The sequence below is a fragment of the Lepidochelys kempii genome, chromosome 3 (assembly GCF_965140285.1).
Source record: "Lepidochelys kempii isolate rLepKem1 chromosome 3, rLepKem1.hap1, whole genome shotgun sequence".
NCBI lineage: Eukaryota > Metazoa > Chordata > Testudines > Cheloniidae > Lepidochelys > Lepidochelys kempii.
In genome coordinates this window covers 109290024-109305197 of record NC_136382.1, presented here as the reverse complement: position 1 = coordinate 109305197, position 15174 = coordinate 109290024, and the positions used below count along the sequence as shown (strand labels likewise).

At 39.5% G+C, this 15174-nt stretch overlaps 1 protein-coding gene across 3 annotated transcripts in view; it reads right to left on the bottom strand.

Moving 5' to 3' along the window:
- Positions 1-397: 397 nt before the first annotated feature.
- Positions 398-15174, bottom strand: part of ADGRG6 (adhesion G protein-coupled receptor G6) — a 154076-nt gene continuing 139299 nt past the window's right edge. For 2 of the 3 annotated variants that reach the window (XM_073337489.2, XM_073337490.2), the window contains 3 exons: positions 13590-13691; positions 9975-10127; positions 398-3714 (listed from right to left, as the gene is read on the bottom strand). In XM_073337489.2, the coding sequence (XP_073193590.2) occupies positions 3536-3714; positions 9975-10127; positions 13590-13691 (434 nt within the window). In that variant the 3' untranslated portion in view covers positions 398-3535. Of the gene's footprint in view, positions 3715-6596; positions 6644-9974; positions 10128-13589; positions 13692-15174 lie in introns of all 3 variants that reach the window. The other variant, XM_078852202.1, reaches the window with a different exon arrangement.

Genomic DNA, 15174 nt, shown 5'->3' with positions numbered 1-15174 from the left:
GATCTGTTTATAGTCATGTGAAAATACCATGCCAGCATATAGTATAGGATTTCTGCTTTTGTTCCCCTTTCAGTGTGTTAATATAACTGGGTTGCCATTAAATGAATGCCATTAAATGAATTCTCTTCAGTCATGCATTGGATTTGGCATTGAATTAATCGCAACAAGAAAAAAGGAATTCTGCAAAATACATTCCCGGCTGAAGTGGATTTATTCCCAGAGTTTTGGCTATGCAAACCCCAGTGCACATACTGAATAAGCAGCAGCTTATTTTCCAACATTCCACCAAACAATGTTTTCTCATTGAACTGTAAGAAAGAAAAAGTCATTATTAAAATATTTTAATTCTTTGTAACACTAATAACATGAATATTTATTTGAAAAATATTTCTTTCCACTTTAGTCCATCTTTAAATCAGTTACACTAACTTCCACTAACTAATATTTCAAATTACTGTCATTTTCCCCTCATATTGGTAAAAGATACAACTACAGTAAACTATTTCACAATTTTGGAAAAAGTATGAGAGATTATTCTTTCCCTCTCCTCCTATGATGAATCAGAAGCTTAAAATAACAAGGACAGAGATTATGGAGCTAACATATATGTTGACATATTTAACCTCACAAATAAATAAGTATATACAAGGGAGGTTGTTACATCAACAACAAAGTAGAGATTTTACATTGCAAAAGTGAGAGCATTCAAGAACATCTGACATAGACAGTTAAGGACTACTACATGGTAGTAAAAAAAAAGAGCAAATTCTTAATTTAGCAAAAATATAGGCAACTGTACATTAATCTGTTGGTTAGGTTACAGCTAGGCTTCAGCCAGGATACTTCTTTTACTTCATATTTTATTGAACGATTGTGTTTCATTAATTCCTCAATGTCCAGAAATATTTTCTTTTCCTTCTTGTCACTGTAGAACATCCTAGACAGGTAGAAATCTCACAGTAAGCTACTATCTGAAAACTATTATCTACTGCAGGAGGCAGGTGGGATGATAATATACAAGTTCTGTAAATGCTCACACATAAATTTTCCCTAAATTCTTTCCCTTGATAAAAGTATTTGACCAAATTCATCCCTAGTATAATTACATTTGAAGTCAATAGGGATGGATTTAGCTTATACAGTCATGAAAGGATTTTGCTCTAATATGAAAAAGGTTTGATCAGGTAATTTGTAGGACCTTTACTTCACAATAGTATTTCAGGATTGAATGTGATTAAAATATATTTCTCCCCTGGAGTGATCAAGGTATTTATAGTTAAGGATAATATTCCATTTGTGTGGGCACAGAATAAAATGATCTTTATAAACAAGTGGATGCAAAGAGCCCATAAAGGTACAAATCCAAATACCCTATTACTGAACATCTAATTGCTTCTTAACTGAGAATCAATAGCTGTATGACATCAGACCAGTGGTTTGTGGAAGTGTGATGAACAAAACTGATAGAAATTTTTAGGTAAAAATAATTTGATGAAAAAAGGTCTTTTGGGGAAAATGTTCTTCATTTTAAAAATTTTTTTTTTGAATTTTCATGGAAAAATCCCATTTTCTGGCCAGCTCTATTACTGACATTTTAAATGAAATGTGCATTTACAGGTGTTTCACAATTTGGCATGGGTTTCTACCAGGACTGGCTCGAGGCACCAGCAAAGCAAGCAGGTGCTTGGGGTGGCACATTTCCAGGGGCGGCATCCGGCCACCCTTTTTTGCGGGGGGCAGTTGCGCTCTTGGAGCTGCGCCACTTAGACGGGGCGAAGGCGCCGCACCCCTGGCCTCAGTGGGAAGGGGAAGCCCCAGCCCCGGGATGCTGAGCTGCCAGGGCCCAGCCGCTACCTGGGGAGGAGAGGGCGAGTCCGGCCGGGGCTGCGCCACCGCATCTAAGCACTGGCTGCTGCGCTGCCTTGTGCCACCCCTTATATCGGGGCTTGTCGGCGCGGCTGGGCGGGGGAGGGGGGAAAGCCCTTGCAGGCACTGGGAGAAGGGGACGTCACTCCCTCCGCTTCCAGCGCCGCCTGTGAGCCCCAGCCCCACCTGAGCTTGGGGTGGCAAAAAACCTAGAGCCGGCCCTGGTTTCTGCATATTTTCAAGAATAGTTGTACACTTTTGATAATAGGGTTAGAAATGGCCATATTGTGCCACGGCTTGGAAAAGTAAAGTATTTTATGTTCTTCTTTGTCTTCTGCACACACTTCTGTGCATAGCACAACGATACAGAACTCAGTTTACGTTGCTTGGTCATTGCATCTCAAACAGTACAGATCTATATTTAGTTTAATCAGCTGATGCCAGTGAAAGCTTGAAGCTATGGATGATGCAAGTCCACATGTAGATGCTGAATGCTATTGTGTAATGTAGTGTGACCTTGAGAGCCTTCACAAATTGCAATGTCATGTGACAGAAGTTCTCTGTACACGCAATATGGCCACAATATAGAAAATGGACAAGTTAACGTGTGGGCTTACAAGGGATCTGCAATGTATTGTAACTGATAAATTTATAGCACTATATGATTTACAAAGTGTGGGGTCCTTTGTAATATTTGCTATGAATGTACATGCTAACAACTACTATTTCACTTGACCAACATGAGCACTCTGCATGGGCTCACACAGACCAATGTGGGGGTTACAATGGGAGGTGCTGCTTTTTTGTACATCAATGAAACGTATGCCTCTGTGTAAAGTCTGGAATTAGGTTTTTTACTGATGTTGCACCAACTGAAACCACACACACAGGTATGGGCTTAAAATTTGCAGGAGGGTTCTCAGGGGCTTGCACACCCTTATCATGAGCAAATCCTGGTGCGCATGTATGTGATAAATGCTTTTCTGTGCACACAGATACAATGTGGTCCAGCGTATACAGAAACTAGTCTGTAAGCAATATTTAGATCCAATTTTCTTTGTGTGGTTAGCCCTGAAGATTTACTTATTCATTTGGTCAAAATAACCTTTGACACTGAAGTTAGGGTTTTCCTCACCTGTGGAAAACACTGTCAACAATGGACACCTAAACATCAAGAGTTTAGCAAATACAGTCAGGAAAATCCACATTTCTCATGAAGAAGAGTCTGACTAAGAAAGCTGCATCCAAGAGCTTGTGTGTACTGTGGGATACTTCTCCTGTTTTCTCTAACAGACCAAGTCTTCTACCCATTCAGATCTGACATTATTGAGAGATGGGCTTATGGAACTTCTTCAGTTTTGCAAATATACACATAGGATCACACCTAAATTAGCTGTCCCAATATCCTGTTGGCTGGCATACAGCTGATGTTTGAAAACAGTCTTTATTTCATGGTGGGAAAATGTCAGTATCAATACTAAATGACTGACTCTCTTAATGGTGAAAAAACCTTTTCTCGAGAAGAAGCTGTTAAGAGGATGACAATATACCATGGGAAAAATGACTACATCTGGTAATACAATTCTCCCCACTCAGTCTCCAAGTATTCCATTGTTTAGAATCTCCAGGCTTCGTGTTGTCTCTGTGGTTCAGAAGTTCAGAAGCCCAATCAGAACTTTGTGCTATGGCTGAATGTGTCTGACATCATGATATTTTTATAGAAGTTGTCTGAGTGAGCACTGCAGTACCCCTTGACTTTGTCAATAACCTGATGGACTGGGATGATTGGTGTCTGCTCTCCGTCCACTTGGGCAAATTTTGATGCGGGCTTGTCAACAAAAGTATTGTCTAGGAAGGGGAAAATAAACAGGAACAGGAAATTAGGCCTTTAAAAACAAGATCATTATTTACCAGATTTGTCACCTGCAGCCAATCCTCCTCTACATTACTTTAGGTAATTTATTTTTTCAATTATATTGCTCTGCTGATTTTTGATATAGCCAATCAATAGTTTGACATTATACCTTCTATGTTCTTTTCAGTTATACGCTATAGACTAAATTCTACACATTCTAACCTACATATCTGGAATCCTAGCCTCTCTGCTCAGTCCTTTCCTGAAACTATTCCCATATCACTCCTTTTGCTTATGCTGCAACTATATCAAGGCACAGTAGGATCCATTAGTTTATCTGCTGAAGATTCCAGCTACAGAACTCTCAAATTACAAAGGTTGTCTGGGTATTACAATATTACAGGATGGGGGTGATGCAAGCATTGCTTTGGTAACATTTGGTAAATAGTGCCCCACCCCACTGAATCAAATAATGAAATAGCTGAAAAATGCAAGTGAAAAGCATGTAATAGTATGATAAAATGTTTTCAAATAACAGTTAAACAGTTTTCAAATAACACAACAAAAACAAGCACAGAAAGCAGCAGCAGATGATTCCAAATAAAAATAGATGAGCAGATTTTAAAACTGGCCTGATTCTTACAATTGCATCTATTTGACTTCCTAGAACATGGAGAATACAAGGAGAGCTGAGGAGCTATGTTTGTGGTTTGTGGCACTAAATGGATGTGGAAAACTCGTATGTTTTCATGTTTCATGTGCTCTAAACTAAGAATGAAGCAGGAGATAAAAAGAAAGAAGACAGTTCACTCTTTGCCCCCCCCACCCCCTTTCACTTTCAAAAATCTACATCCCACTGTGTCTGATGATGTCAGTAATGCTTCTGATGACCACACCATACATTATTATCACCGTATACCCAAGCTGGTTTGAAGGGCATTTTACACAGAGGACACAGGAATATCTGAGTACTCAGGTATAAGGAGAAAGTATTTTGTTTCTGCTGTATGGATCATCATCGTTCTCCACGTTACCTGATACCGACTAAGGCTTATTCAAAGAGGGGCTTGAATATCTCCACAACTGCCACCTTTATCCCTGTAGCCTTCACTCATATAGCCTCCACTGTGGTACTTTTCTTCAAAGAAGACAAGCATCCACTTGTGCGGCTAACAGCATTGCAGTTCTGAGTCTGACCAGTAGGGAGAGCTCATGTAGTGAGCAATCATTACCTCCTCTTTTTAGACTGTATTTAATGAGTTCCACAATCTCTTCCAACCTGCTCTTTGGGATCAGAATTTCTCTTTTTAACCCAAGTCTGATATGACCCAACACAAAATTTGATAGCAAGATGAATGGCTGCATGAAACAATGCTCTCCACTGCTGGCACTTTAGTCAACCAGCTTAATACTGCTTATAGTAAAACCACCGTCAGATAGTTCTTCTGAAAAAGGTAATTTTATTTAAATCAGTGTATTTTATTATATTAATATTAGAATGTTTTATATAAAATATTATATAAAATAAATATGCTGCTTACCAATGAAAACAGAATGAAAATGCGGGTTTCAGAAAAGATTTAACAATGGTACCAAGCTATAGTTCTCATAAAGATTTGCAATATGAAATGCTGCTGCATTGCATGTAAAAGAGAAATGGATCGCATAGAAGAAAATCTAAACAGTTTCATTATGAACAAAAGAACAGGCAGTTTAAGAATGATATTTCTTCAAAGCGGGTGAAAATGGCTAATGAATTACCAGCAAATAACCCCTTGTACTACTGAAAATGGCTGGGTACTATGTGTTCTTTAATTTAATTTACTCACTAGCCAATAGTTTTACATTTTGAGGTTTTTCTATTTATTTTGTTTAAAAGGAGTTTAAAATGAGAATTCTTGTTTCCAGAGAAGACTGTTTCAGTACCCAAAAAATGATTATGCACATTCAAACAGCTTCATTAAACCTAACTCTCATTTTCCAAAACATTTTTTGTACTCTGTATACCTATCCAAAGCTCTCTGGAGTGAATGGGAGTCTTCTAGTTGAGTTAAACGGGCTTTGGATCAGACCCTATAGATGAAATCTTGGCCCACTGAAGTCAATGCGAGTTTTGCCATTGATATCTGTGGAGTTAGTATTTCAGCATATATGACCTTTCAGTGCTTCAGGTGACTGCTTTCTGTCAGTCCCATATCACAGCTGTGTCACATGATTCAGAAAACTCATGAAAATGGTTTCTTTTGTCGATTCTACTAAACAAATTCTCAACTTGAGTAGTAATACACAACAAAGTTTCTAGGCATATTTGAAAAATACGATCTGTCATTCAGATCTAATTTTGATGTAATTGAAAGATATTTAAAACCAATAGCTAGGAGATTGGCTTCTATAATGGCTATAGGCCCAAATAAAGAGACAATTTCTAGAACCCTGGCATTACCTTTCATACGTTCATTCCTTCTAGAAATGTACTGTGATATATCTAGCAATTCACCACATAACTTTTGACAGTGGGGTGTTTTTTTTGGGTCTTTTTGCTTTCAAATGCACTTTTTTTGTTTAAAATTAATGTTATTTTTCTTTATCAGGCATCACATGGTGAACATTAATACTGTGACAGTGTACGTTTTCTAGAAGGGTAATCTTTCAGATACCCCATGCTCCATGCAGAGTATAGACAACCAGAGTTTGAAGCATATTTGCCTTTTGAATTACAGCCAATCAGCTTCAATAACAAAAAGATGAATAGTGAAGCATAAGCAGTATTTCTGATTAGCAATAGTCCTTTTGGTGTCAATTAGGACTTCATGCACGTGATTCCCCCTCCACCCTGTTGAAATCATGCATTCAACAAAAATGATGCACACTTTACCTGGAATGTTCCACCTCTGCTGAGGAAATGCTCTTAGAAGACATTATCTATACCATAAACATATGAATGTCTGGGTCAATTCCAGGGATCAACAACCACGTTAACAGCTACCAAGACATACATCTATTACACTGTATACTAAAAATGGTTATAGATTCACCAAGATAACAATTTGAGTAGATTAGCTGTGCAAAAATCTGAACCAATTGGATAAAAAATAACTTCTGAATTTTTTTTTATGCCATGAAAACTTGTTTGAGAACCAATGTAGATATCTGAAAAAACTGGATCCAGCCAAAAGTACTTTACAGTGTCACCGGTAGAAAAAGTGAAATAAAATGTATATTTGAAATGGTCAAGGGAAAAGGAAATCACTATAATATTAAAAAGAATGCAGAATATTTTGGTGCTTCTATAATGTCCATTAAATTATTGCATTACCATCTATGACCCAATTCAGGAAAGTCCTGAAACTTGTAATTAAATCCATCCCTATCCAGGAAGCACTTAGTCACTTGCTTAGCTTTAAGCATATGATTAAGTGTTTTCCTGCGTGAAGATGCTTTTCTGAATTGGGCCTGAGGGGTTTGATTCATGGCCAGGGGTGATGGAGGTGCAATTGCAATATGAAGTGTACACAATACAGCTGTGCCTTTGAGGAGCTTCATTCGAAAGGGCATATCGTAATAGCACTATTTAGAGTTTCAATTAAGAGCGAGATTGTTTTAAATTCCAGCTCCTCTAGTATCCAGTGGAGGCTGCTCAGGAAATGTGTGGAGTCAGCTCATCTCTTGGGCCTTTGGCCACACCTTCACGGCTAGCCCTTTGTGGAAATAGTGGTGGTGGCAGGTTTGTTCTGCTGTAACTCCCCTTTTAATAGGATTTTTCTACCACCAAGGTCTTGCAGCCCAGGTGCCACTGGCAAAGTACATAAAACTCCATGACTAGTGTAGTTAACTCTCAATTAAAAACATATAAGTAGTTACTTGGGCATAAGAACCTAGCTTGAGTAATAAAAACATCCTGTAGAAATGTTCCCTTATATGGACAACATTCTCGGTTCATTTCAGAACCTCTCATCTGATGTCTCATCTCCCTGCATGCAGAGGCTCTGACTACTTTTAGTGGGGATATGCACAGGTAGGAAGAGCAGAATGTTGAGTCTTGATCTTCAATAAGGTTCTGAGCGGAGAGTTTTGCCTAAGGTTAAAAAATATTTAGTACCTGGTCTGATCATTATTCCAAAAAGATTGTCTCCCAGTTTATTTGAAGGTATAATACATTTGTTTGTTTTTTTATATTTTTGTTCTTCCTCTTTCTGCTTACATTTTATTATCTGGAGCCTTTTTTATTTCTCTTAATGCATGAATTCATTTTCTTTTAAGACTGCACTTTAGAAGCACTAAAAGTAGTGAAAACGCATGATCAGGCATGCTCTAATTGCTAATGTTCTACAAAGGCCCTAATTTACCAAAGCATTTAAGTATGTATTTAATTTTAAGTATGTTTTTGTCTTTAAGCACAGGCTTGCTGTGATCCAACAGAAAATAAGTGTTGATATAAAACTGCTGCATAGGACTCTAACGTCTCAGCTGTCATTAGCATAAATGGAATTGTATGTCACCAGTACCACAAACTGAACTGAGAACGTGCTGTGGATTGAACCACAGAGAGATATACGTGACTCTATAACATATAAAATTTGACACATCTACAGTATGGTCAGCAGGGAACAAGAGAATGTAACCAGGTACTATCTGCTGAGTTGGCATTGCTGTAGTGTCATAATAGCAGCACGCTTACTGAAATAAACCAAACACTATGAAAGCCGACGTGGGGAGGAAACGCCTTTTATATGGTAAAGACAGCTGGAAATAGGGGCGGGGAGCACTCTGCACAAGGGGATGGGCTGCATGGCTGGTCAGTGTTAAGCAGTGTGAGCTAATGGGTTTGGCAGTGGCAGTCACAAGTGCTAGGATTTGGTTCTGAAGACTGTGAGTGTTAGAGGCACAAAGCCAGCAGAAAGCCTGGTGTGAGCAGGACCATGAGGGGAAATGGATGGACAAGGCTTCTGGGAGCCAGAGTTCACTGAACAGGCACATTGGAGGAATTCTGATCCAGGGAATTTCTTTCTGTTGTTTGTTTCCACTGTGTTTAGGGAAACAGGACTTTGTGTAGATTCTTTGTAAGCAAATAAGATTACACCAATAAAATACCTGACTCGTATTAACGTCTCATAATTGAAACAATCCTGCAAGGCCTGGAATACTGGGTAACTGCTCAGACCAAAGAGGCAACATAAACGTTTGAAAAACTGGATCTAACCAGCCAGCTATAGTCCACCTGAATGAACCACATGACAAGGAGAAGGAAAAGCAGGAAGGTAATTCCTGGTACTAAGCCACATCGCCTGTTCAGACTGTGGGCAAAATTCACCTCTCCAAACCATACAGTGAAACTTGACGCTGATGCTCTGTTCTCCATATTTGTGCAGAGCTTCAGCTGATGTCAGTAGGAGATCTACACATGAAAGAGACTGGAGTATCAGATGTGGGACTAGTCTCGTGAATCTGTGAAGTGTATTTAGTATTATAAGAAGTCTGAAAGTTCCTTCTAGTCATTTCATTTAAGCCAAGTCTGTATTTTTGAAATTATTCATAAAGGAGATGATGATTTCAAGGAGTGAATCGAACAGATTTTTTTAAAATATTCCTAGAATAAGTACATGATTATTTTGTGTGAATGGAATATAGAGATATAGATGGTCCCTTTTATTACACACATGACATCTGAACAGCTATGTAGTAACTACTGTATGCTATTTGTAAAAGGTGGAAAACAGTGTATATTTTTTAACACAGTACGATCAAACCTCCAAATTACTACATTTACTGACAAAGGGACAAATGGAAGTTAAATGGCAGGCAGCTTGTTCCAGTAGTCAGTAGCCTGGAGTGGAGCTCAGAAGATAGGGGCTCTATCCCAACTCTGCTTCTAGCCTGCTGTGTGACTGTGGGAAAGTTGCATCACCTCTCTGTGCCTCTGTTTCTGTAACATGGGCTACTATTACCTACCTACCTTTTAAATCTTTGGGTAAAAGTGCTATGTAAGAGCTAAGTAGTTTTATTAAATATACTTTTTATATCACAATAAAATTCCAAGGTTAGATATTTACCATGGTTGGTGACTCTTGCCTCATGACAGCCCTTAACTAAAGAAAAAAACGTTTTTTAAAATGCTCAGTTGACTTCTACTCAGTGATGTCTTTTATACATGAAGGTAACACAAGTCACTGACATACCTATTGTGCAAAGTAAACAGTCACAATTTGAAGCACCATACCAGAAAGATCTCTTTGATGTACGAGAAATGACCCACCTGTATGGCTGTTTCTTTTGAAGTATGTATTTGAAGTGGATTTAGATTTGGATGTCAGGTAGGTTGAGTTGGAACCAATAGAACTGGAGGACAAGGATTTCCCAAGATTGTCTGAGCTTTTCTTTATAATATTAGTTGCTGTCTTGCTCCAGTCTGAAAATGAATAGGCATTTTTTAAAAATCATTCATTTCTATTAGCACTAAAGTCCTGCTTCTCTCAAGATTTAATTTCCAAGCATCAGAAGCACTTTTTACATTACTTATAACAAAGTGGTCTGCTCTAGTTCTTGTCTGGTGGCATTTTTTTGTTATTTAGAAGGCAGGACTATTTCAAGATGCTTTACTTTGTTATTAAGGATGACATTAAAGAACAGCAGTTGATATTTCCACTTTCTAGATAGGGTTAAAACTAATTGATGGTCAGAGGTGGTGTATTTCTGAGTTGCCCAAAGATGCTCAACCCCCGATCCGCCCCAGGCCCCTCCCCCACTCCACCCCTTCCCCCAAGCTCCCACCCGCCTCTTCCCACTCCTGCCCCACTTTTCCCCCTCCCCTGAGCATGCCCTGCCCTCACTTGTCCCCTTTCCCCCAAATGCCTCCTGTATGCCACTGAACAGCTGATCGCGGTAGGTGGGAGGCACGGGGAGGAGAGGGAGGAGCTGATTGAGGGGGCTGCCGGTGGGTGCTGAGCACCCTTATTTTTTTGCTGGAGCACCCGTGGCATCGGTGCCTCTGTTGATGGGGTAGTCGAAATGGCATTGCCAAACTTCTTATAAAATTAACAACAACTACTATTCTTTATTTGTATTCTGGTAATGCCAAAAGAGCCCAGTAAGGGATTGGGACCCTGTAGTGACAGTTTTGGGTGCACGAGGAATAAACAGTGGGGTACCTACTCTTTTTTTTATGATTAAAAAGAACAATGCAAAGAAATGTGGCTCACAAGCACAGATAACCAATGGTTATCTCCATAATTTTAAATCTTAGACTGTGAGTTCTGTAGGGCAAGGACTGTGAGGAAGGTCCATCAAGAATGGAGTGGGAAGAACCAAGGTGACTTTTTGCCACCTTTGCACTCTTGCAATTCTGGATCTGTGTGGCTGGATTCTAATTTACACCTGGCTAGACATTCCAGCAGCAAGAGATTGTTGGGATCTGAGGTTGCCCTGGCCACACCCTCTGTGCTGAGGGATCCAGGAGAAAGGGTGTATGAGGGCTATTACTATGGCTACTCCATGCAGGGATTCCCCTTCTAAAGAGGAATCATAAGGGGCTGGACCTGTTAGATCTAAGGCTGCTTTGTACTGCTGAATTTGGACCCTGGGTTCTCCTATATATGTGTACAGTACCTAACCCATTGATATAATAATAATATACCTTTGAATGGAATAACTTTAAATGATCTAATTTGCATCTAATTTAGATTGTTGCTAAACTAAGCTTTTTTTACAACTGAAACAAACAATTGCTCCCTCAGTCATTCCCTCCTCCCCCAAATTCGGACAAAAAGTTACTTCGTGATTAAATGTTGTTAGAATATTGACATTCCGAACCTCACAATGTATGTTTCAAAATTAGTACATACAGGAGTAAATTTAACAGCTAATTTTACAAAACATATTGCAACACATACCTGCATGTAAGGTTAGTTTCAAATCCTTGTTCCTTTTGTGGTTCTTACTATTATAATGTATTCTTCTGGGAGAAAAGTAATCCACATGAAGAGGGGCCCAAACAAAGAACTATGTACCACTTAAATCTTTAATGCTTGGTTTATGTAAGCAGCAGGACTTTATCTTGACTCTTTGCACTAGGGTGAATTTTACTATTTTTGTGATGCTAACCATGACAACATGCAGATTTTTGATCAGATCGTGTTCTAAGGTTCATTTAAATCTGATCATGTTTTTAAATCTTATTTGATTTAAGTTGCAGTGGGGGAGGTTTAGATTGGATATTAGGAAAAACTTTTTCACTAAGAGGGTGGTGAAACACTGGAATGCGTTACCTAGGGAGGTGGTAGAATCTCCTTCCTTAGAGGTTTTTAAGGTCAGGCTTGACAAAGCCCTGGCTGGGATGATTTAACTGGGAATTGGTCCTGCTTCGAGCAGGGGGTTGGACTAGATGACCTTCTGGGGTCCCTTCCAACCCTGATATTCTATGATTCTATGATTTATACTCTACTCTTCCAGCTGCTAATGGTGTCATGCTGACCCTCCTTAACAAACCAGCCAGCAGTGAAGAGTTGGTAAGCATAAAAAGTAATTATGCCACATAAAGTACTACCCCTGAAGTCCTTGAATGCTTCAAACTTTTATTGCTATCCTCCCCAAAGGCTGCCAAGAGCAGTGTAAAAATCTGGAAATAATTTGGTCCATCTGCAGTTGCCAGTTCATGATTTACAAGGCATGCGTGTTGGAAACTGAATGCATGAAATAATCTGGATGCCTGATCAGAATTAATGTATCTTTCCTAGTTTGTGTTAACTTTGATTTCATGAGTCAGGATTTCTTAATATGAAATGACAATATAAGATTCATCACAGCTTACAGTGAGAATGCCTCACCTGTTGGCATTAAAGTAATTAGGACAAAATGGTATTACACTAAATTGCCCAAGGCCATGGAGTCACACACAATGCCAATTTACACCAGCCAAGGCTCTGACCGTTGGTTTGTGAGTAAGTATCATATGGTCAAAAGTGTAAGCATCCACATTGCTGCAACTCACTTCAAATCTTTAGGTCAGACAGTGGATTTATGGTTTACATAGAAAAAATATGATTTCTGAGAGTATATCAAACTGTGGCATGTTAATGTGACTTCAATGGAGCAATGCTGATTTACACTAGCTGAGGAGTTGGGCCAATATTATCAACACATTGGGAAGTGGCCTTTGTGCCTGCGGAAGGCCCAGAGCAATAGGTGTTTGCTATGGGGAGCAGCAGCAGCGAGTTCCCACAAGGGAACCTCACATTCCCTGCCACTTTGAGATCCTGTTTGTAGGAAGGGACATCAGTTTCTGAGTGTGCTCAAGCCTCTTTCACTCTGCCCCTGGTAAATCTCTTCTGGGTACTGTGGTTTCTATGGCAATAGTACTGAGGGGGAAAGAGCTAGGATGCACACAGGACACATGTGAGGTTGAAAGATCCCTGCCTCAGCAGTTCAGCATATGGCTCTTGTGAAGCACCTCCAATATTCCCTCCACATTAGTCTGATAGCCCACAGGATCACTTGGCCTTGCACAAGCCCCTCATACATAGGGAAAAGGGGCCAGATTTGACCCTCTGAATCCTTATTTAAACAATGAATCACTGTTGCTGTAAAACAAAAGGGACTTCCAAAGCCATGCTCACAGCATTGCAAAATTTACCAGCTGGCTTCACTGGAAAACTTCAAGGGAGGACTGGAGACTTTTTTGTGGAGCGCTCTCTGAAGAGTCCCTAGGCAATCATTATTACAGTCATAGGCTAATAATAATCATGTTCCTTACTCTTTCCACATCTGTGGCCTAAATTGTGTTAAATACAAGAGACCAAAGCAGTGCACCTGGCCTTTTCCAGTCTACTGCTGCATCTCAGAAGTGGAGACATGAAATAGGCATGCTGTTTTTCACCTGAGTTGTCTGCCAATCGGAATCTGCCACAGCAGAGATGTCTCCTCCATTGTTTCTGCACATTCTCTTTCATAGCACAGTGGAATACAAATATAAATAAACCTGCAAGCAAATGGACAAATCAGAATTTTATTTGTATAAAATCTTAATGTTGCAAACATTCTGAATACCACTATGAACTGGTCCTCGTCATCAACCTGCGTCACTGAGGTGTACAAGGTAAAAGATGCTCGAGTCACTGAATGCTTAGCCATCCTCTAGGTTTTACACAACCATGACTTTCATTGACTTGAAAGAGCATTCATTTGGCGCTCATAAACACTGCAAGATAAAGACCTCCAAAGCCAAGTACAGCAAATATTCTACGCTGAGGGAGATTTTTCCTGTTTAACACCTAGTATTCCAGATCTACAGGGCCAACTTTTTAAATATTGGAGACTGGAAGTCTCTGCACCAATAAAGTGCACAAGAAAGATCATCACTATTTGCATAAATATTTACTGACTATTAGTGTGAAAATGGGGAAAATACATTTGTAAATTACTATGGAGGTGCCCACCGAGCCATTTCTGCCTGGTTTGTGCATACACTTGTTGTAAATGTGCCTACACAGGCAGGTGCACACATCTGTAAGCAGCATTTTTTTGCATGCAGATCTACAGCCACCAATTTTCAGAATGCAGTCCTGTGTTGCTAAGAAGCTTGTCATTTGGGTTAATGGTACAACTGTAATAGTTCCACAGAGATACTCCAGTGCTAATTTTGAAAGCAGAAATAGGAATTATAACATGAGCCTGGCCTTCACGGGTAGGTGTTAGTTGTGGAATCTTCCATCTCTCTCTGGCTTGGCATGTGCTTGCTTCATTCTCATTAACTGAGGCAGAGCCAAGGCTGAACCTGAGGGCAAAATTCTAATGCCAGATCCCTAAATGATTATATCTGTAAAATGATTTAAGTGAGATCTATTGTGGGCCTAAATGCTTAACTGGTGTTCTTTGGAGATTCGTCTGTTTCCTAAACATGCTTAACTCCGTGTGCTCATGTCTACTGGGATTTAGAGGGTGGAACAACAAGACAGTTTGGGGTTTGGAAAATATTGTCTGAATCATTAAAAAAATCATTACTAGCAAACATCTCAGTACCTGGGCACTGGTGTACTTTGGCATGTACAATTGGGCATGGACCTGGGTCTCTACCCTAAAACATTGCCCAAACTGAGCTCAGTGAGGACTGAAACCTGCTTGCTTTGTTATCTTCTGGTGATGGCTGAATAATGAAAAATGTTGCTTGCAAATTATTTGATACTTGACAAAAAAAAATGGTAAGAACTAAAATTCAGGAAGTACAAAACCAATTAAAATCCTAACTACTGAGCTTGTGAAGGCCTTACAAATGGAACGATGGCACTTCTAATGGTCTTTCTTTATGCAAAACAGTAACTTTTGGATACTGCATCTGATCAATTCCGAAATATGAAAGAAAGATCTAGAGACAAGGTGGGAGAGGGTATCTTTCACTGGACCAATTTCTGTTGGTGAGAGAGACAATTACCTCACCCACCTTATCTCTCTAAGATCCTGGGACT